The sequence below is a fragment of the Bufo gargarizans genome, chromosome 11, assembly GCF_014858855.1.
Source record: "Bufo gargarizans isolate SCDJY-AF-19 chromosome 11, ASM1485885v1, whole genome shotgun sequence".
Taxonomy (NCBI): Eukaryota; Metazoa; Chordata; class Amphibia; order Anura; family Bufonidae; genus Bufo; species Bufo gargarizans.
In genome coordinates, this window is record NC_058090.1 from 27,906,223 (window position 1) to 27,930,487 (window position 24,265).

At 46.9% G+C, this 24,265-nt stretch overlaps 1 protein-coding gene across 2 annotated transcripts in view; it reads left to right on the forward strand.

Annotated features, from left to right (window-relative positions):
* Window positions 1-347: 347 nt before the first annotated feature.
* ASPG (asparaginase) overlaps window positions 348-24,265 on the forward strand; it is a 70,974-nt gene continuing 47,056 nt past the window's right edge. Inside the window, exons 1-5 of one of the 2 annotated variants that reach the window (XM_044272152.1) lie at window positions 348-797; window positions 13,727-13,856; window positions 19,727-19,838; window positions 22,552-22,677; window positions 23,775-23,858. In XM_044272152.1, the coding sequence (XP_044128087.1) occupies window positions 521-797; window positions 13,727-13,856; window positions 19,727-19,838; window positions 22,552-22,677; window positions 23,775-23,858 (729 nt within the window). In that variant the 5' untranslated portion in view covers window positions 348-520. The remainder of the gene's footprint in view (window positions 798-13,726; window positions 13,857-19,726; window positions 19,839-22,551; window positions 22,678-23,774; window positions 23,859-24,265) is intronic. The other variant, XM_044272151.1, reaches the window with a different exon arrangement.

A 24,265-nucleotide genomic window follows, 5' to 3' on the forward strand; every position in this document is an offset into this window, starting at 1 on the left:
CTGACCACCAGGAATGAGCCTTTGAGGCTTGTATTTATCCCCTACAGGAATGAGCGCAGCAGCTACACCTGGGTTCATCTCAGGCTCGGAGAAAATGTACTGGAGTGGGAGGGAATGGCAGGTCCATATAACAAACTATCCATTATTCCATACACTCAGGTAACCTGCCTCAGCTCACTATACTTTGCTCACACAACCCTGCATTCTTTTTAGCTCCCCCATCTAAGCATTCAGGCTGAGATACACCCCCTCCAGCTGCCCCCAGCCCGCTACACCCGGCACATAGCCCCTGAGACACGTCACAGCATTGCAGCACTCCGCCGCTAGCCTGCAGTAGCTGGTGACCTCTCCATCCTGTCAGCTGCACCTACCACAGTAGACGATAAGGAGTCGCTCACTCCCCCCTCTCTCCTGGTCGTCAGTGGCTCCTTCCCGGGGCCGTGTCTTGTGTGGGAGGGTTAGTTTACTCCACACGTGGGGGGAGTTTCCTCTCGCCCTCACAGTTATCAGCAGCGGTAGCATGGCGGAGAAGGACAGAGCGGGCATCTCCTCTCACACGCCGGTGTCCCGGCTCTCCAAGGCCCTGTCACACACCCACCTGAACGTGCTGGACCAAGAGGCATCACCCATGCAGCCCCCGCGACTGCCGGGCCCACCCAGCAGCACCCGCAAGAGGAAGCTGTCCAAGAGCCAGAGCCTGTCCGGGTCCCAGGAGAGCCTGAGCAGCATAGTGAGCGAGGCCCGGGTGCTGGTGGTGAACACCGGGGGCACCATCGGCATGATGTACCAGAACGAAGGTGACCGGCCATTGTGTGCTGCTGGGGGGAGGGGCGGTCACTGGGGAGAAACCACAACTCCCACTATGCTCAGCCGTGTATGATGGGAGTTGTAGTTGCATATCAGCAGGTTCTATGTACTGGAGCTGAGGGTCTGAATTTCTCTTTGGTAATGGAGGTTGCCCCCACTACAGCCCCCACCGTCCCTCTGGATGATGTATCGCTATAGATATAACTCTCTCTATATTCTGCTCAGTTGGCCATTGAAATTTCTTGGAAAGTTGGGTGACGACCCCCCTGGAAGCTGCGGCAGCGGCCATATAGCGTTCCCCAATTGTACACCGTATGATTTACCCCCTGACTGAAAATACCGAACCTGTCACCGGGTTTTTGTGTATAGAGCTGAGGACATGGGTTGCTAGATGACCGCTAGCACATCCGCAATACCCAGTCCCCATAGCTCTGTGTGCTTTTATTGTGTAAAAAAAAAACAAAAAAACTATTTGATGTATATGCAAATTAACCTGAGATGTGTCCTGTCCCTGACATCTCACCTACAGGACTCATCTCAGGTTAAGGGTCCATTCACACATCCATGTGTGTTTCACGGATCCGCAAAACACGAACACCGGCAATGTGCTTTCCACATTTTGCGGACCGCACGTTGCCGACACTAATAGAATATGCCTATTCTTGTCTGCAATTGCGGGCAAGAATAGGGCATGTTCTATTTTTTTCGGGTGCGGCCCCATATAAATGAATGGGTCCGCAATTCCGCTCCTCAAAATGCTGAACGGAATTGCGGATGTGTAAATGGACCATAATTTGCATATGTATCAAATATTTATTTTTTTACACAATAAAAGCACACGGAGCTATGGGGACTGGGTATTGCGGATGTGCTATCGGCCATCTAGCAACCCATGTCCTCAGCTCTTTACACAAAATCCCAGCGACAGGTTCCCTTTAATGCCATGTTCAGATGGGGCAGCTTTTCTTTGAGGTACTGTACTAGCGGATATGTGGTGGAATCAGTTTGTAAAGAGTTAAATCCTAACGCCATGCTATGGGGGAGATCTGCGGCAAAGTCCACGTCGCATGCGGATTTCAGCGGGCGATTAGTGGGACTATTCTTTCCATAAAAATGGCTCCTTACACATTGGGTAAGTCATGTGACCCCCATAATAAATGTGTATGGGGGCGTCTAACCGATGGCATATGACTGGGGGGCGGGTGTAAAGAAGGATTGGTCATTTCTCAATAGGTCATCAGGATCTGATCAGTGGGGGTCCGACTCCCAGACCCCCCCCCCACCACCACTGGTGAGAACCCATGTAAATGGCATCTGTCAGCAGTTTTGTACCTATGACACTGGCTGACCTGTTGCATGTGCGCTTGGCAGCTGAAGGCATCTGTGTTGGTCCCATGTTCATATGTGCCCGCATTGCTGAGAAAAATTATGTTTTACTATATGCAAATGAGCCTCTAGGAGCAACGGGGGCGTTACCATTACACCTAGAGGCTCTGCTCTCTCTGCAACTGCTGTGCTTTCTCCACTTAGATTGACAGGACCAGGTAGGGAAAATAGCCACAATGCCTGGCACTGTCAAAGCGGAGAGGGTGTTGCAGTGGCAGAGAAAGCAGAGCCTTTAGGTGTAACGGCAACGCCCCTGTTGCTCCTAGAGGCTCATTTGCATATTTAAAAACATTGTTTTTTCTCAGCAATGCAGACACATATGAACATGGGACCAACACAGTTGCCTTCAGCTGCCAAGTGCACATGTAACAGCTCAGCCAGGTACAAAACTGCTGACAGATAGCATTTAAAGGGGTTGTCCGGGTTCAGAGCTGAACCCGGACATATCCCCGTCTTCCCCCCACTCAGCCCCTCTGACATGAATCGTGCAGGGCAAGGGCTTTTTCGGGAGATCAGGTGACGTATCGGGCTCTCCATGGGTGAGCTAGGCTGGGGCTCCCATCTAGCAGTGTAAAAATATAAACAAGAAAACATCGGAGCATTTCATGTCAGAGGGGCTGAGTGGGGGAAGAAGGGGGATATGTCCGGGTTCAAACCCCCTTAAGTGTACTGTGGGCACTGTTGATGTCGGTGGGCTATTTCTGACGGTAACATGCCGCCTCCGCACAGGAGACCTTATTGAAGTCTATGCAGACACTGAACACCTCGTCAGTCTATTACATCTAGACGAGCTGCACTAGTATAAGGACAGAGCCGGCGCTGTGTAATAGAACGTCCTCCCTCTTTCTTATATTCTGAGCTTTTCAATTCCTCACTGTTTTCAAGATCTCTGCTTTCTTTCAGTCACTGTGGCATTTTCAGGCAGAAACCTAAGGTTGACCCTCTGTTTTCTGCTGCGGTTTTACATAATATGGCGCATCTGCCCGCTGCTGCAGCGCCATTCAGGAGGGCTGCTCCATGGACGGACACGAGCTGCAGGTCCCTGTATCCATTGCCAGAAAAGGACATGTCCTTTATTGACCGCTATGTGGAAATAATCTGTGGCTGCAGGAACGGCACCAACAAAATCGGCTGTGTGACTGAGGCCAAACAGTCCAAATACTTCTCATCTCTTGTATCTAGTCTAGGCTATGCTCTCTGCACATCTACATTGTAGTTAGGGGGCGGGTTGGTCATAGACTCTACAGGGAAATCTACCATTAGGCCGATGACCGGGTGGGGGGGGTAGGGCGCCTGAGCCCTCCTCATGACCACCAGCCAGGTAAGTCACTCTCAGAGTTACTTAACGCTGGGGGGTGTCAAGTAGTGATGTACCTGGCTGGCGGCCATAGCTGCCCTCCTGGTTTCTGATGTCATTTGTATTTCCGTCCTCCAGGGACTGCAGTAGGAGAACAGGACGTGGCAGCTTATGCTGGCCACCAAGGAGGGGCAGCTTCTGAGGAGGCATTTTGCGTTGCCAGGGGAATTATTTTGTGTTGCACTGTGGTTTTTGATGCTGTTAGGGTGGTGTATTGTCTTTCACTGAGGGTCACTTTTAGTTTTATTCCAGGACCACTTTAGGCCTCTTTCACACGACCTTATGGCTTTTTCAGTGTTTTGCGGTCCGTTTTAAACGGATCCGTTGTTCTGTTTTTTGTTTCCGTTCCGTTGTTCCGTATGGCATATACAGTAATTTCATAGAAAAAATTGGGCTGGGCATAACATTTTCAATAGATGGCTCCGCAAAAAACGGAAAGGATACGGAAGACATACGGATGCATTTCCGTATGTGTTCCGCTTTTTTTGCGGACCCATTGACTTGAATGGAGGCACGGAACGTGATTTGCGGGCAATAATAGGACATGTTCTATCTTTTAACAAAACGGAAATACGGAATGCATACGGAGTACATTCCGTTTTTTTTTGCGGAACCATTGAAATGAATGGTACCGTATATGGAACGCAAAAAACGGCCCGCAAAACGGGGAAGAAAAACGGTCGTGTGAAAAAGGCCTTTAAAGAGGACCTCTCACCGCTCCTGACATGTCTGTTTTAATAGCTTCATGCATTCCCCATGTAATAACAATTCTGGAGCCTCTACTCTTATGGCTGTATGTTGTGCCATTCCTTTTTTAGAAGTTATGAATGAATTGATATTAGCCTTCAGTAGGGGTACAGAGGGAGGTAACAAGTTGGGGGGGGGGGGGGGGTGTACCTGCACAGACTGAAAATGGCAGCACTGATTGGATAGAGTGAGTCTGTGCAGGTACACACACCCCAACTAGTTACCTCCCTCTGTACCCTTACTGAAGGCTAATAGCAATTCATTCCTAACTTCTAGTAGGAATAATAAAGGAATGGCACAACATAGAGCCATAACAATAGCTGCTCCAGAATTATTACATGGGGAATGCATGGCGCTATTAAAGCCGACATGTCAGGAGCGGTGAGAGGTCCTCTTTAGGTTCCCCGTCTACTGGAGATGGATTTATTCTTCTAGGAAGGGTTTTCTTGTCTTGTAGCAAACTCTTAGGGCTTATTCACACAAGCGATTCCAATGTGGGAATCATAAAAATAATTTTGTTAACTTGGTTAAAAATTGTGATTACCCGATGAATGAGCGATTGTTCATTCATCAAGTAATCGGCAGCAGTATTGGGCCTCATGCACACGACCGTTGTTTTATTCCGTGTCCGTTGTGCAGTTTTTTGTGATTTTCTGCGGACCCATTAATCCGAGGAAAATCACAAAATGTGTCAGTTGAAAGCTCGGCTCATGCACAGTTTGCCATCCGTGTCCGTGATCCGTGGTTCCAGTCCGCCTGTCCTATTGTTTTAGTGGAAAACGGTTCGCGGGCCCATTCAAGTCAATGGGACCGCAAAAAAACGCGGAGGCACACAAGATTGTTGTCCCTGTCCGTTTTTTTTCCTATCATTTGCATGGCAAGCCTGTCTTAGACTTTTATTTACTTTCCTTTATGTCTGGTGCTCCTCCAAAAATAAAGGAAGACGCACGGAAACGGATCACGGAACAACGGAACCCCATTTTGCGGAACGGAACACAACAACGGTCGTGTGCATGAGGCCTTACACAGATCACCACTAACGAACGTTCCTACGAACACTTGTTAGCGCTGATCTGCCTGACTCTCGCTGGGCGTAATACTGCCTTTAGCTGTGAGAAGTAGATGGCCCCTTGCAGACGAGTGTTCCTCCCGTGAGTCCGCATCGCAGCTCCCATCCTGACCTCCCATCGCTGCCGGGCGTCACATAGCTTTATATTGATTTATGATGCTATGTAACCTTTACAGTTCTGGAATGTATTGGATAACACTGGCAGCATTATGTCAGTGTTAGCCAATACATTCCAGAACTGTAAGGCCCCTTTCACACGGGCGAGTTTTCCGTGCGGGTGCGATCCGTGCGGCGAACGTATAGCACCCGCACTAAATCCTGACCCATTCATTTCTATGGGGCTGTGCACATGAGCGTTGTTTTTCACGCATCACTTGTGCGTTCAGTGGAAATCGCAGCATGCTCTATATTGTCCGATTTTGACGTGACGCAGGCTCCATAGAAGTGAATGGGGTGTGGGAAAATCGCATAGCATCCGCAAGCAAGTACGGATGCGGTGCAATTTTCACGCACGGTTGCTAGGAGACGATCGGGATGGAGACCCGATCATTATTATTTTCCCTTATAACATGGTTATAAGGGAAAATAATTGCATTCTGAATACAGAATGCATAGTAAAACAGCGCTAGAGGGGTTAAAAATAAATAAAATGATTTAACTCACCTTAGTCCACTTGATCACGAAGCCCGGCATCTCTTTGTGTCTCCTCTGCGCTGAACAGGACCTGGGGTGAGCTGCTCCATTAAATACCGGTTAAGGACCTTCGATGACGTCACTCCGGTCATCACATGGTCTTTTACCATGGTGAATCACCATGGTAAAAGATCATGTGACGTACCATGTGATAACCGGAGTGACGTCATCGAAGGTCCTTAACCGATATTTAATGGAGCAGCTCACCCCAGGTCCTGTTCAGCGCAGAGGAGACACAAAGAGATGCCGGCTTCGTGATCAAGTGGACTAAGGTGAGTTAAATTATTATTATTTTTTAACCCCTCCAGCGCTGTTTTACTATGCATTCTGTATTCAGAATGCTATTATTTTCCCTTATAACCATGTTATAAGGGAAAATAATACAATCTTCAGAACATCAATCCCAAGCCTGAACTTCTGTGAAGAAGTTCGGGTTTGGGTACCAAACATGCGCGATTTTTCTCACGCGAGTGCAACGCATGACAATGTTTTGCACTCGCACGGGAAAATCGCGCATTTTCCCGCAACGCACCCGGCTCTTATCCGGGCAAAAAAACTGACGCCCGTGTGAAAGAGGCCTAAGGCCTCTTTCACACAATTTATATATTTTTATTTTTTTTTCATTTACGGGCCATTTTTTGCATTCTGTAAACGGAACCATTTATTTCAATGGTTCCGCAAAAAAAGGCATGTACTCCATATGCATTCCATTTCCGTATTTTCGTTTTTCCATTCCGTTGAAAGATACAACATGTCCTATTATTGCCCGCAAATCACATTCCGTGGCTCCATTCAAGTCAATTGGTCCGCAAAAAAAAAAAAGAATGCATACGGAAAAGCATCCGTATGTCTTCCGTATCAGTTCAGTTTTTGCAGAACCATCTATTAAAAATTTTATGCCCGGCCCAAGTTTTTTCTATGTAATTACTTTATACGCCATACAGAAAAAAACGGAACAACGGATCAGTAAAAAATGGACTGCAAAACACTGAAAAAGCCATACGGTCGTGTGAAAGAGGCCTAAGGGTTACATAGCGTCATAAATCAATATAATGCTATGTGACGCCCGCCCGGCAGGCCGGGGGCTGCGATGCGGACTCGCTGCGGGAGGAACGCTCGTCTGCAAGGGCCCTAAGGGTACGTTCACACTGCCTTTGTCAAAATCTGCTGCGTAGAAAGCGGGGGTATTCTCTGGTAGTTATTTACACAGGAATCTGAATAAAATAATTATTTTGGTTACAGCAAGTTATCCAGTATGCACTCCATAGCTGGAACCCCAGACTGTCTTGAGAATGGAGGTGCCCTGCCCCCCATGGTGCTCATGCTGACCATCACTCCAGGCCATGGGACTACCGGAGATCATTGCTCAGCCACCTCCGGCTGTCCCACAGAGTTTGAATGGAGCTGCAGCATGCATGCTGGACCATTGCTCCCTTCAAATGAGTGACGTGGGACCCCCAGTGGTCAGACCCCCCCACCCATCTAACGTTTATCCCATATCCAGTGGATAAGGGATAACCTCCTGTTACGAGTGTTTGTGATGAGACATAACTGTGCAGTTAATAAGTAAACGTTGTTGTTATGGAAGCTCCGGCCTCGTCAGGTCCTTACCTGTCCACTGATAACATTTTGCACAATATTTGTATGGTTCTTGTTGGCGCCTGATGGTGTTTTTTATGCTTAGTGTATTTTGGCCAGAATCCTCTACAATTCCATCCGGTTACTTAACTCACTGATTTTGATTTGTTGTCACCAAAAATGATTTATATAGAATAATCTTGGCATGAGTACCAGGTAATATGTGGCCGGTTGTAGCCACGGCCATGTCTTATCTTTTTTTTAAGCCATTTGTGGCGGTGACTCTATCTGCCGTATCTTCTATGTGCTACAGTGCTTCGAGACCTTGGTTACACGGGCGCTGCGGTTGAATAACCTCCACAGCAACAGCCTGGATAAGGCTACTTTCACACTTGCGTTTACCTTTTCCGGTATTGAGATCCGTCTTAGGATGTCAATACCTGAAAAAACGCTTCTGTTTTGTCCCCGTTCATTGTCAATGGGGACAAAACTTAACTGAACGGAATGGTCCAAAATGCATTCCGTTCCGTTCTCATACCGAAGAGCAAACGCTTGCTTTCCGTCTTGGGATGCGGAGCGAAATGGATCCATCATGATTCACAATGCAAGTTAATGGGGACGGATCAGTTTTCTCTCACACAATTGAAAACTGATCCGTCCCCTATTGACTTTCAATGGAGTTCATGATGGATCCGTCTTGGCTATGTTTAAAAATAATACAACCGGATCCGTTTGTAACGGATGCAAACGGTTGTATTATCAGTAACGGAAGCATTTTTGCTGAACCCTGCCTGATCCAGCAAACGTGCTAGTGTAAAGTAGCCTTAGAGAAACCGCCAGTTTTTACCCCTTGTAATGCACGTGATTCATCATTCATCAGCTGTTAAGCCATCAGCCTACTTCTGTCTAATACAGGGAACAGCAATCTTTGGCCCTACAGCTGCTGTGGAACTACAGCTCCCAGCATGCAACATGCTTTGCTGTTGTTCTAGCTGCCCTAAAAGTGAATGAGGCATTATGGGAGTTATAGTTTCAGAACGGCCGGAGGTTGCTGATACCTGGTTTAATTTGTATGACTACCTTTAGGGCATACCTTCCACACTATATATAGATAGGTGATATATTTCTGATTCGTGGGGTCCCCTCTGCTGCGACCCTTCTCTTCCCTGATAACTGGGTCCCGTGTTCCTGAGCATTTGCACTGCCGTTCAGTTTATTCTCTATGGGACTCGATGAGGTAGACCAGTGCATAGACGTTTTATTGAGTCCGTCTTCTGCGGCAAGGAGAGAGGGCTTTCTATGCGTCGGCTGCTCGTTCAGTGAAGGAGACCGCTGCATGTGATCTCCTTCACAGTATGAGGACGTGTGGTCGCTGTTGCGATCCCTCGTCCTCGTACAGAATCATGGTTTCTGAGCAGCAGATCGCTGTTTATACAGCACGATCTGCTGCCTAAAAGCCATGACCGGTGGTGCCTGCACGAACAACAGGATCGCCCGATGAACGATTACCCGATCTGCCCATGTAGATGTGCGTTTCGCTTGTTCATTGGGTGATCGGCGGCACGTTTACACGGGCAGATTGTCTGGAACGATTGCGTGCAGGAACAGTCATGTCTGATTAATCTGGACGATTGTCTTGTGTAAATGCAGCTTAAAGGGGTATTCTCAACACGCCGTTTCATACTTGCCTGCTCCCGCCACGCTGTCCACTTCCTGGTTTTGGCACTCAGCAGGGGGCGGGCTCCATCTTGATTGAAGTCTTCTCCCGGCCGCGCCGGACTGAAAGCGCACGCTGAGGCCGCGCATGCGCCATGGTGTCTGGTGTATAGTAAGTATACTATACTGGCCAGGAAGAAATCACCATAGCGCATGCACGGCCTCAGCGTGCGCTTTCGGCACTGCGCGCAGCCGGCCGGGGGAAGAGAAGAAGTCATCTGCGCAAGCGCGGCCACCGTCATTCCTGAGAAGAGCGGTGGCCGTAACCAGGGGAGATGGAAGACAACAGTCAGGTAAGTATATGTTTATTTTCTTCTAAGGGTTTTTTAGTTAATTAATATATTTAGAAAAATTATCACTGTTAAATCATTAGCAGATTTAACAGTGATCATTAAGATGGGAATACCCCTTTAAGGCTCCTTTCACACATCCGTAATAATGGGTCTGCACGGGTGCGAGCCCATTCATTCTCTATGGGGAGAGAATGGATGCGGACAGCACACAGTAAGCTGTCCGCATCTGCATTTTCGGAGCGCGCCACCGATCTTCCGGTCCGCGGTTCCAGAAAAAAAAAATAGAACATGTCCTATTCTTGTCCGCAATTGTGGACAAAAATAGGCATTTCTATGGGGGTGACGGCCAGGTGTATTGAAGATCCGCAATACACTACGGACGTGTGAATGGACCCTAAAGTTGGCCATGTAGATGAGATAGAAGTCGGTTGATGGTTGAACAAACATCTAGTGGACGATCGTGAAGATCTTTCCAGGAACGTTCTTTCAAAGAAAAATCTTTCTTCGACCGAAAGATCCTTCGTCCGAATATCGGACGAGAATATTACACACACAGCCGACCTCTTTGTGGGCGGTAATGTTTTGTCATTGCTCGGCTAAAACAATCGTTTGTTAAATTTCAACCAGCGAATGTTCATTTGGTTGAAATTGTCAGTTTTGATCAACTTTAGACTAATGTGTATGGTCACCATTAGAAAAGCTGAATGAAGAGGACGATTCCGGGACTGTGCTGTTTGTCCTCTACCACCTGCGTGTGCTGTGTATTGTATAGAGAGGTTTTATGACCGGCCTACAGTTTATATGACAGGCCGTGAAGGTTGTGTGTGTGCGGTCACAGTACAGCGTAATTGTATGCATTCCTCTTATACCACGTGATTACTACTAGTATTGAGTAACACAGGCTTGAGTAACAATACGTCTGAAATAGGAACATGAACCCAAAGCTATGGTGCTGAGAATTTGGCACGCGTATAACCTCCATCACTAGGAAGGCAAATGCACAAGAATAGTATTCCATCTACCCATGGTCTATCACAGGCATGCTCAACCTGCGCCCCTCCAGCTTTTGCAAAACTACAACTCCCAGCATGCCTGAACAGCCTACAGCAGGGCGTTGTGCGAGTTGCAGTTTTACAACAGCTGGAGGGCCGCAGGTTGAGCATACATTTCTTTCTGGAGAATGACTGACTAATTCTTCCTGCTCACGTCAACCTTGCCTATTATGACAGATGTATCTCGTACACGTCCAGGTCACATAAAGTTTCATTCCAGCGAGAGAGACTAGAGTATAGGCCCTAGGGTTAGGACTACACGGCGGCACTGCGACATGACGGTCGCACAGAAATCCAAATTGGATGGATTTTTTATTTTTTTTTAAATTGACAGTCGTGTTGCAGTCGCAGCATGTCACTGTGCAACACAATTGTTGCGCGGCGCCTTGTAGCCCCAGACAGAAAATTCTGCAGCAGAAATCCAAGGCGGATCCTTGTGCTGCATTTGGACTATGCGAGAAGCAGCTCATTAACGCTGGGTTCACACCTGAGCGTTCTGAAACGAGCGCTCTGTATGCGCGATTGTACGGGCGTTTACAATCGCGCATACAGAGACAGGGGTGCACACATTGTCGCGCGTTCCCGAATATCTATGTGCGGGAACGCGCGACAAACGCCCAAAAAAAAGCTCAAGCACTTGTTTGAGCGTCGGGCGTTTTACAGCGCGATCGTGCGCGCTGTAAAACGCCCAGGTGAGAACCATTCCCATAGGGAATCATTGGTTCTTGCCTGTTGTGCGTTTTACAGCGCGTAGGAACGTGCTGTAAAACGCTCAGGTGTGAACCCAGCGTAAGTGAAGGTGAAGCGCAGCATTAACATGCTGCGATCACCTCCACAGTATGGGGAGGAGTAGTGTTGAGCGAACTTGTTTTTTTAAGTTCTGCTTCCAAAGTTTGGGTTATCAAAGAATCCCGTTATGGATTCCGCTACCACGGACCATAACGGGATTCTTCAATAACCCGAACTTTGGACACAGAACTTAAAACACAAGTTCGCTCAACACTAGGGATGAGCGATCGCTCGTCCCCCTACAGCTGCATCGTTTTTGGGTATTAGTGCTGTTTAGGCTTCAAGGTCTGCTGCCCAGGAATGATGATTTAGGTGTCCACACCTCCGATTATTTTCCCAGTGAACGAGCATTTTGCTCGTTCATCGGGTGATTTCCAGCACCTTAAGGGTCCATTAACACATCTGTATGTGTTTTGCGCATCCGCAAAACACCGGCAATGTGCGTTCCGCATTTTGCAAAATACAAAACAGAATTGCGGACGTGTGAATGGAGCCTTAGACAGGTGGGTTATCAGGAATGTTTGTTCCCAAGTGTCAGGCCGTGTAAATCCAGCATTGGATTTGGGTTCCATCGACCACTAAACCTAAAGTCTATGTTTTATCTCCATTTGCTGTCGGCCATGTGGGCTTGGGAGAGGTTTCTAGAGATGGTCTCCCCATGATCAGCGATTACATACTGTACAGATGAGTGATTGCTAGTATCTGTACGGCTTAGTGGCCCTGTGTATACGTAGGAAAAGCTGCACTGACTGTGTGAGATAACCTGATGCAATGGGACTGTAAGATTAGGAACGTAATGATTGGCAGGGGACGCCTTCAGTTACACAGTACAGCGCTGGAGGAAATTCTGTAGGAGCAAGTTTAACCCTTCAAGACCAGTTTTTGCAACTATTATCCAGGATGTAACTCATGGGATCCTACTGTGCTACTGGCATCATTGTGTTTCTTACACAGTTTTAGGTGTAGTTGATTGCAGCCATTGTTCTCACCACTGAGGCATTGCCTGGGTCTATTGTGACATTGCATCGTGTCATGTGGCTAATGTTTCATCTAGAAGAGCACCTGTCCTCTCCTGACTCCTCTGGTGCAGCGACTACCTGTATTCCCCATGAAATAACTATTCTGGAGCATGCGTGTTGTGCTGCTCCTCTGTTATTTCTCCTAGAAACTTAAGAAGAAATTGACAGATGGGTGTCAGCGTTCCCCTTGTCAAGGGGGTGTTGTCTCTACACAGTGTCAGACTGTGCACGGACAGCCCATTGGTATCGCCTGTAAAAATTCATACATTTTCTGAGGAATAACAGAGGGATCGATACAGCTATGGGCTTGTTCACACGAACGTAAGGGCTCTGTGCCCGTGCTGTGGGCAGCATTACACGGATCACCAACCGTGTGCATTCCGCATCACGGATGCAGACCCATTCACTTGAATGGGTCAGCAAATCCGGAGATACGATACGGAACACTACGGAAACACTATGGAGTGCTTCTGTGGTGTTCCGCTCCGCAAAAAGATAGAACTTGTTCTATCTTTTTGCGGAACGGACGGATCGCGGACCCCATTCAAGTGAATGGGTCTGCGATCCGCATGCGGCTGCCCCAAGGTCGGTGCCCGTGCATTGCGGACCACAATTTGCGGTCCACAGCGCTGAGCCCTTATGTTTGTGTGAATAAGCCCTGATAACAAATGCGGCAAAATTTGTTATATTTTGGAGAATAGAATTATTTACTAAGCAGACCCCAGAGGATTTCCGCTTGGTCCCCTGTAAAAGGTAATGTACGTTTTGGCCAATCCCTTTTTGTTATACGGGCCCCCCAACAATAAGAACAATGTCAGTAGCGATCGCTTGTCCCCATACAGTGGAGGAGATCTTCATGTAAATAAAGCTCTTGCCTCCACTGATGCGCAGCCAGTTATCGGGAAGGTATGGTTCCTTCCTGATATTTACCGGCCAGGTCAGACAAGTAAAATTATTGAATTCAAAGGGGTTGGCTGGTTTTCTATATTGATGACCTATCCTAGGCTGTGTCCTCTTCATACATCCTATCAGCGGGGGTGCCAGGAGTCGGACCTCTGCTGATCTGATATTATGACCTGTCCTGAGGATTGGTGATCAACATAGGAAATCGGACAACCCCTTTCAAAGATAAGAAAGAGACTTCTTCAGATGAGTCTAACAAATGTTTAATGATTTTGTTCTATTACTTTCTTTGTTCTTATTAATTTCTTTCTCTTCAGTTTTGGCCCCTCAGGCTAACGCTTTCGCCAAGTCCCTGAAAAAGCTTCCGATCCTACACGATGAGCAGTATGCCCGGGAGACCAAGCTCTACGACTTCCACGATTTTCCTGAAAACACCTTGGTTCTCCCGTAAGTGTTCAAGCATTGTACTAAAGAAATAGAAATCAAAGTTTAAAAAAAATGAAGGCCCAACCTTAAAAGGGTAATTTCTAGGGATAGGGGAAAAATGTTAGACTACTCACGAGGACGAGTGGGGCCCCGTGGCTCTGTTGGAGATAGCAGTGTGCCCAGTTCATCCTATAGAGATGAATGGAGGCTCAGCCTTTTGGCTTGTTAAATTTTTTTGAGGGGAGTAGCATGTAGTGTGGATAGGGAATAACTTCAAATGACTGGAGTTAACCCTGCCTGCTCTGGTATCACTATCTACCTAATATACATGGTATATATTACAGTGGAGATGGACCATGTGAGTGATTGGACCATGTGAGTGATTGGACCATGTGATCTGACGTCACCACAGGTCCTTTAGCCGGAAGCTCGTGATTAAAGAAGTAAGAAGAGATCAGCAACTACGCGATCAAGAGGAGAAGGTGAGTTAATAATTTTTTCTTTTTTAACCCTCAATTGACCACCTACTAAGCATTCTGTATTAAAGAATGCTATTATTTTCCCTTATAACCATGTTATAAGGGAAAATAATAACATCTACACAACACCGAACCCAAACCTGAACTTCAGTGAAGAAGTTCGGGTCTGGATACCACAGTCAGTTTTTTTATCACGCGCGTGCAAAATGCATTGCACCCGCACGATAAAAACTGAACGGAACGCAATCGCAGTCAAAACTGACTGCAATTGGGGACCTACTCACGCGGGTTTGCCGCCGTACACCCGAGACGCATCCTGAACAAATCCGTCACGCCCGTGTAAACTCAGCCTAATTCTTCAGTAAACAGGTGTCCAGCAGACAGTTGACTACAAGGGTACGGCGACCGTCTCAGTCAGGTTCGCTGAGTAGCAGTGATCCAATATATATGAATGAGATCACCGCCGCTACTCTGCAAACCTGGCCGCAACTGTTGTCGTCGTGTAGCCATTCCCCTAAAGGTTGTTGCTTGACAAAGAAAGCACCTTCCCAGTTCATGTTGTCAGAAATGGCACCACATAGAAATGTCACAAGACCTGAGAGAGAATATAACTTCTTTACACAAGAAAGGTGAGGGCTACAAGAAGATTCGCAAAGCTTTACTTTGAAAAAGATGGAACTGGAACTATCTCGCAGGGCCATCCAGGCCATTCATGGAAGTTAACGCCTGAACAGGAGTGTCTTCTGACGAGAAGAGTAGAAGACAATCGCCATGCACGTTCACTGCAGTCAGCTAAAAGAAGTAGAAAGTGTTTCACATGACACAATACGGCGTACACTGCAGAGGAATGGCATGCATGGGGGTCCGCCATGAAGGAAGCCTCTCCTAAAGCCCCATGTACAAAAAAGCCCGCCTGCAATTTGCCAGGGAACATGCTGAAAAAGATGAAGACTACTGGGACTCTATATTCTGGAGTGACGAGACCAAATAAATGTTTTTGGAACTGATGGTATGGCGTCGTGAAGGTGAGTAAAAAAAGAAAATGCATGGTGCCTACAGGGAAACATGGTGGTGGCATTGTCCTTATGTAGGGCTGCTGGTGTCGGGGGAGGTGCGTTTCATTGATGGTATCATGAATTCTTAGATGTAGTGCTCTATATGGAAAGAAGATGCCACCGTCACCCCGTACCCTTGGTTGCCTGGATGCTGTGAAAGTGATTTTTTGGCCAAGTATCTCCTGAGCTGAACCCAATCGAACAGCTATGGGGAATTCTGAAGAGACAAGTTGCGCATCGCTCTCCGTCCAGCATCCAGGCTCTAAAAGAGGTTGTTCTTTAAGAATGGGAAAAGATATTGTTCCTTCCATGCATAGAAGACTTGGTGCTGTCCTTAAACATCATGGCGGTCATACAAAGTACTAGATGTAGTAGTTTTTGATGTGGGATGTATTCATTTTTGCATCTACTAAATTTGAGTAAAACTGAAGATTTTTAAATCTGTTATATTATTAACCTTACTTTCATGTTATGGTTTAAACAAATGTTCTTTGAAACTGTTTTGTCAAAATTAGGGAAATTGTTCTTTTGTTCAGTGGGATATTGATTAAAATATTACTTTTCAAAGGGGGTGTCCTAATTTATGCTGACCACTGTATACCCTATCCCAGGCACACGCAGAGGAAAAAACATTTTTGCACCATAAATTTGCCTTTGACAAGGGTGAGCAAAGCTCTCGTTCTCCCAGAGACGCTACAGCACTCACTTGGGACCTTCATCATAGGCTTATCCATTTATGAATATCATGCCAGGGCTACAGAGAAGACTAACATTTGCATCTGAGAGAGTGGGAAGGCCTTCTGCCATATTCAAGGATGTGTCTGGGTATATGAAAGAACGTTTGTGTGGTCAAGCACTGTTTGGGGTTTGGCTCGCAGTCGGTGGACTTATTCATTCCAAAGGTTTTTGCATGGGGTTGAGTTGAGGACAGCTCCTTGTGTTCCTCCACAATAAGCTTGTGTCTATATGGAGCTCTCTCTGCGTACAGGGATGCAGTCACGTTGGAAAGGCAAAGCGTCTTCCCCAAACTGCAGGAGCGGGGCAGCAGAAGAAAACTGCAGGGCTTGCGGCTCTATCATACATTGGCGCGGTTTTCAGCTTGAATGTTAATGCCCTCATGATTTTGCTGCTGAACAGTAGTTTGAGCTTTTCCAGGGTCCATCCCCATGTACAGGCTTGTTGTGGATTTCTCTCTGTACTTTGCAAAGGGTAAAATCCATGTTGAAAATCTGCAGAAAGAACTGACCTTAAAATCCCCAGTGCAGGTCACTTTCTGCACAGCTATTTTTTCCAATCCACTTTGCAGCTACTGTAATACGCTGTGAATTTTCCACCCTCAAATGAGTCATATTTGCTACGTGTGAACATAACCTTAGCTGGAAAAATGCACAGCTAAACCTCAAACTTAAATCATGCATCAAACGTGCAGCCATAAAAGGGGTGTTTTGGTTAGGCCTCATTTACATGACCATGTCCGTATCACACTCCGCAAACCACGGATCTACAAAATACAATCCGCATTTTTCTCACTCCCATCTCCAGAAATGGCTTCACGTCTGCAATATGGACAGGATCAGCTACTTCCGCACACTTGCTCGGCTGTTCTTTTAAGGGAATGGAGAATTCGGGGAATTGTAGTTTCAGAACAGCAGGAGTGCCTGAGGTTGCTGATCCCTGCACTAGGGGATAACTATTAGAATAGTGGGGGGCTGACTGCTGGGACCCCAACGATCATGAGAATTGGGGCCCTGTACACCCAAAATGAATGGGTCTGTTGATTTCGTTTGTGTGCAGCCGCTCCATTCGTTTGTATGGATCTGTTCAAGCTTGGCTAGTTCAGCGGTGAGGCTCCCCCTCCCAACATCAATCTATGGGCTCATGCACACGACAGTATGCCCTCTGAGACATACGGTCCGTGAGCAGGCCATATGTCCCAGAGCGGCATACATCGTGCACACTGGAGTACACATCATCATAGATTACAATAATGCTGTGCATGTTGGGTCGCCCGCGGGGCTATTGTCCAGCATTCATAGGATCATATGAGTGCGGGACAATAGTCCCACGGGCGGCCCGATGCTTCCGTGCGCACAATGTGTGCTGCTCTGGGACATATGGCCCGCTCACAGACACTGTATGTCTTGGAGGGCATACAGTCGTGTGCATGAGCCCTAACAGGGCTCATGCACACGAATGTATTTTCTTTCCGTTTTCTTTTTTGCGGACTGTATGCGGAACCATTCATTTCAATGGGTCAGCAAAAAAAACTGAAGTCACTTTGTGTCCATTCAATTTCCGTATGTCCGTATTTCCGTTCCACAAAAAAATAGAACATGTCCTATTATTGTCTGCATTACGGACAAGGATAGTTATGTTCTATTAGGGGCCAGTTGTTCCGTTTGGCAAAATACATAATGCACACGGATGTGATCCGTATTTTTTTTGTGGACCGCAAAATACATACGGTCGTGTGCATGAGCCCTTATCCTGTATGGTAAAGGGGTTTTCTGGGATTTCCATATTGGCCTGCCTTGAGGATAGGTCAGCTGGGGCCCTATACCCTCAAAATGAATGGAGCTGCTGGTTGAGCTTGTGCACGAATCCTGCATTCGTCTGTATGAAATTGTTGGAGGTTGCCTAGTTCAGGGGTCGGACCACACTCCACCAATCTAATGGTTATCCCGTATCGTAAAGGGGTCCTCAGCATAGATCATCGTCTTCAATATGAGGTCTGCGGGGGCCTGACACCACCATGATCAGCTGTTTGAGTAAGCCGCAGTGCTTACCTGGAGCCCTGGTGAGTGCTGCGGCCTCCTTGCAGGTTACCATGCAGAGCACCATCTTTTATTTAGTGGCTGTGCTTGATGTCGGAGCTCAGCCCCATTCACGTGGTCCAGGAAGAAGACTAAGCGCTCATGGAATGCCGCGGCATCTTCGTACAGGAGATTAGTGGGGAGTCGGACACTCTCTGTACTCATATTGATGTCCTGTCCTGAGGATGGGTCCTTAATATAATTCTGGAAAACCCTATTTAACTTTTAAGTGGAATACCCCTTTAAGTCAATCTCATAACTGTACCAACTAGCGAAAACAGCATGCTTTCATGTTGGTGTGTGTCGCCCAGAATCTGCTACCAGCCTAGCATACTGTGGTACCTGGAGAACAGTTGAATGGAATAATTCTATAATTTGTTAAACAATTTAGTTGAAAATACATTTTTACATTTTGAACGATTTTTATGGACCCCAAAAACCGGTTAATAAAAAGTGACGATAGATGAAATCCAGATTTGCCTGTGATGGATGGGTTCCACACCAGGGTCAGCCTTGTCATTACTCATGTAGTCAGATCCTTGTGTTTGCATATTGAGGAATTATGGGAAAAGCCCCTGTGGCTCCTCAGACTTTGGGGGCCTGCTGCCTAACGTTGCACTAGGCCCCTCGACCTTGAAAATCCGGGGAATGAATTCAAATGTGAAGCTCCATTAATTACAGGCAGATCTCGGGGGATGAAAGCGCGAGGTTCATTCAGCTTCGGCGGCGGTAATGATTCCGCTGGGAGGGAGAGCTCATTAGCCCATGTCAATTAGTGAGGTTTCTTCACAATACATTCTGGTGGTGTTTACTGAGACGGGAGCATGTACTGGTTGGTTTATGGGTTACTTTGAGTTTCCCATAGTACAGACTGATACTTTTGGCTCTAGCTGCTTCAATAAATGGTTTGTCGGGTTTAGAGAATCCATTTTCATCCCCCTCTATTAAGGAATGAACCCGTCTATCAACTAGGGATTATCCAAAGCAGAGAAACCCTTTAAAGAATCAATAAACTTGCGCCCCCTCCATTGACTGTGGCATACAGTGTAATGCTCCCTGTAACCGCCTATTGTCGGCTGTGGCGCTGCTGGTGGCAGTGTTTTTATATGAGATTACTGCGAGGACAGGAATTCCATGACAGATCGTTGCCCTATGACAGACCTCATGGTGGACTGCCCTCCATACACATTACACTGACGGACAATCAAGACAAGATCTGCTAATGGCCTAGCACTTAAGAGTTGTCTCGGTTAAGACTGTGTCTGATCAGTGAAGATCCAACCACTGTGTTCCCCCACAAGTACTGGGGGGTCTATGCTCTCTTGTGTGACTGGAGCAGTGGACGCGCATACGCCGTCGGAGGTAGCCAAGGGCTTGTACTCTATTACTGGTAGTCCCAAAGAGTTGAATGTAGCAGCGGACAGGACATGTACCAGAGGATAGGTCATCAGTTACAGCATCTTGGAAAACCCATTTGACTCTATCACTTGCACTCTGTCACCAGGAGTCTTGGTGATTTTTCATTTCTTTTCCTTCTTTTATAGTCTTTCCAAGCAGAATAAACGTATTGTGTACACCGTACTGGAGTATTCCCCACTTCTCGACTCCTGTAATATGACCACGGACGACTGGGCCAAAATCGCCAAGGACATCGAGGTATAAAGTGTCAGCCAAAAGTTCTCACATCTGTCTTCTAGTTCACTTTTACCACGCACATGCAGTAAAGATTGACTTGTTTGATCTTGAAGGGGTTATCCAAGTTCTCAAACAGCCCCGTGCCGGACCCCTCACAGATAATATACTCTTCCCCGGTGCCGCTCCTGGTTCCCGCACTGCCGCTGCTGCTTCTTCCTGTACACGGATGAAAACATTCAGGGGGGAGAAGCCAATGGCAGGCGGGGACGAGCCTCCCTAGCGTCGCGGGTGATGCTAGGGGGGGCTCCCCCGACACCAGATGTTTTCATCTGTGTACAGGGAGAAGCAGCAGCGACGGAGCGGGGTAAGTATATTACCTGTAAGGGGCCCGGCACATGGGGGGGCTGTTTGAGAAATTGGATAACCCCTTTAAAGCATATGCTGAAGCAGAGTACGTGAAAAGTGTTGAGCAAACATTGTTTTTGTAAGTTCGGGTATGTGCTGAATTGCAAAGTCTATGGCCAGCATAACTGATCTGTCTGGAAGGAGAGGACTCCTACATAACTGGAACTGGAGGGATCCATTATGCTGGCCATAGACTTCTATTATGACGGAATGCCTCTAAAGGCTTTCCATCATGGAATTGCGTTATGGTCCGTGCTAACGGAATCCATAACGCAATTCAGGACATACCCGAACTTACAAAACTGAAGCTCGCTCAATACTATACGTGAACACTGAGTTGTAAAGAGTCCTCTTTGGCACACGTGCCAGAAAATACAGCCGAAAAGTCCACATGCGGTTTTTGCCACAGTTCTGTACCAAAAACTGTGGCGGATTCTGCATGTGTTACATGTAGGGAAGAGCGAACTTGTGTTTTCAAGTTCAGCGTACAAGTTTCGAGTTATCTAAGAATTCAGTTATGGATTCCACTACAATGGACCATAACTTGTGGAAATAACTGGATTCCACCCTCTCCTTCACAATGGGCGATCCTCTGCATACATTGATATACTTCAGATTGCAGATCCGCACTGCAGGTCAATTTATGCTGCAGTTTTCATGTGCAGTGTTTCTTAAAATCTCATCTGCTTTGCTGTTACTGTAAGCAGCTGGTTTACGAGAATGGGGGCCCTGTACCCCCTGTTTCTCCCCCAAAATGACCAGAGAGGCCGGTTGCACACGTGCATGGCTGCTTCATTCATTTGTATGTGAGTTCTGGGGATGGCCGAGTAGAGCGGTCGACATGCACACGGCCGCTCTGGTTATTTCAGGGGATATGGGGGCCCCCATTCTCGTGGTCGGTGGGGGTCCCAGCAGTAGAACCCCCCCCCCCCACCAATCTAATAGTTATTTCCCATCCTGTGGATAGGTTAGAACTTTTACCTACCGGAATACCTCTTTAATATACTCTCACAAATTGGCATAACTATATCTTGCCCAAATAATGACGTGACACGGTCCAGCCTATAGATTTCCTCCTTTCTGCAGAGTCTGGTTATTTCACTGCTTGGCCACTAGAGGGAGCTGTGGTATCGCACCAGTTGTCTAACGCTCATCAGTAGTGGCAGCGTAGCCTCCTTTCTTTGCATTTGGAGACAAGATCCTGTCCCTCTGTAGCTACAGCAGCCGTTCAGTGAGTAATTGTAAATCCTGATGCCTGCGTTCTTACCCTGGACTAGTTCATACCCATTTTTATAGTATGACTCCATTGGATACCCCCATTATGATGTATTATTACCGTATCCCACCATGACTGGTCCACTTTACTCTGGAGGTCCAAGTAGTTCGACTATGACGTTCTAGCAAAGTACGGCTACTTTCACACTAGCGTTTTCCTTCTCCGGCACGGAGTTCCGTCCTAGGGGCTCAATACCGGAAAAGAACTGATCAGGCATATCCCCATGCATTCTGAATGGAGAGCAATCCGTTCCGGATGCATCAGGATGTCTTCAGTTCAGTCTTTTTGACTGATCAGGGCGGAGATAAAACCGCAGCATGCTACGGTTTTATCTCCGGGCCAAAATAACTTAAGACTTGCCTGAATGTCAGGTCCAGCATTTTTTTTCCATAGAAATGTATTAGTGCGGGATCCAGCATGCGCAGACATAAAAAAGAAAAGGTGAAAAAAATAAATGCCGGATCCATTTTTTCAGATTACACCGGAAAGACTGACCGGTATTGCAATGCATTTTTCTGACTGATCAGGATCCTGATCAGTCTTACAAATGCCATCAGTTGAAATACATTTTGCGACGGAACTGCTTGCCGGATCACTCTGCCCCAAGTGTGAAAGTAGCCTAACATGACTTAAAATAATTGAAAGCTCCCCTGAAGGTTCACGATTGCAGAGCCGAAGTACTGCAGAAGAACACAAGTGTCAACCCGACCTGTGGGCTACAATTGCGTCAGATCTTGAAGATAAGATTTTGGCAGGAATCCCAGGAGCCCCATCGTTTTTCTGCCTGTACTGATGCTTCTGACGATTCTCTGGTGTCAGGGGGACGCTTGGGTCAACTTTTAATGTCAAGAACAAAGTGATAATCAGTTATCCAAGGCTGGCGCTGAATGGCCAGGCAACTGTATTGACTTTCTGATATATTTCCCCCACTTTTCTATGCTAGAGTTTAGCTTTAGAACACGGATCTGTGACCTTCATTTGACTTTACTGTAATAATGGGAGTCTCATTCTCTTCTATTTTTTTTTCCATGACTGAACTTCGCCCCCCTGTAGAAATACTATGAGCATTACGATGGCTTTGTCGTCCTTCACGGGACAGACACTATGGCTTACACTGCATCTGCTTTGTCCTTTATGTGTGAGAACTTGGGGAAAACCATTGTGCTGACCGGATCCCAGGTAAGTCGGGATATTTGCAGACTACTCTATAGTAATGTATAGCAGTATCTTGCCTCTTACCCTGAATCTGTCTTCATATTTTTGTCTATGCATCCGACTGATTTCAGTGGGGGGGTTTCTTGCAAGCTGAGTCTATAGATTCTCCCTAACAGATGTCTTATAGCTCCAAGCAAGTTATGCCAACGCTCTGTTCACATCTTTTCTGAGCTCTGTCGGTGAAAACTGGTGCAAACATCTGCAGATGGTTTTGTCAACATTATTATATGCTTATATGAATGATGTTCTCTAAGGCTGTGTTCACATGACTGATGTGCCTGTGGCTAGTGATGAGCGAACTTCTGTTTTAAGTTCGGCGTCTAAAGTTTGGCTTCCGGTTAGCGGAGAATCCCGATATGGATTCCGACTTCCGTTGTGGTCCGTGGTAGCGGAATCAATAATCGTCCATTATTGATTCCGCTACCACGGACCACAACGGAAGTCGGAATCCATATCGGGATTCTCCGCTAACCGGAAGCCGAACTTTAGACGCCGAACTTAAAACAGAAGTTCGCTCATCACTACCTGTGGCTGATTTGACACCTATTTCGGCTACATGCACACAAATGTTTTTTGTTTTGGTCTCCGTTCCGTTTTGGTTTTTTTGCGGATAGGATGCGGACCCGTTCATTTCAATGAGTCAGCAAAAAATGCTAACACACGGTGTGCTGTCCACATCAGTATGTCCATTCCGTAGCCCCGCAAAAAAAAAAAAACATGTCCTATTCTTGTCCGTTTTAAGCATTGTTACAATGGATCCGCAAAAAAAAAAAAACGGGTGGCATACGGATGTCATCCGTTTTTTATTTGCGGACTGCAAAAAACATACGGTCGTGTGCATGTAGCCTTACTAGAAGGTCCGTAGCAAATATCCGAGGCTGACACTTGGATTTCCGCAGCATACGTGCCTTGGTGTTCTGTCGGTTCACATGCGCTTAACAGCAATCTGCACCAAAGTCTGTGTAAATTCCTCAACGTGTGAACATACCCTGACCGGGAAGTATATTAAACTCACTACTTGAGCTGTTTTTAGTGAAAAAAGTACTATGGATTTCTTGCAGGTTCCTATCTATGAGATGCGGAACGATGGTCGTGATAACCTGCTGGGGGCGCTATTGATTGCTGGCCAGTTTGTTATTCCAGAGGTCAGTTTTTCTCATCCTAATCAACTAGGTTCATCTGCTAGCCCTTCCGGGTCCGTGCCTCTTCTCTACAAAAGATAGGACATGTTCGGGTTATCTAAGAATTCTGCTGAAATTGAAGACCTGAAAATGGTCAAGGGCAGACACAAACCATATGTGCCCGCTGTCTTGGGCTCTATAGGCAGTTGGGCCTATAACCAGATCGAAGAAAATGACCCGTGCGGTCTACTTCCTACCAGATTGCATACATAACCCTATGCTGCTGATGGCTCCCAGGGCTCACAATTACTGGTGGATTGCCTAGGGACGACCTATGGGAGTTCCTCTGTCTCTCATTAAATTAGCAATTGGATGGCTAGCCGCTTCTTGGTTGCACCGGGGCCTCTGTGTGTCTGCTTCTGGGGGGTAGT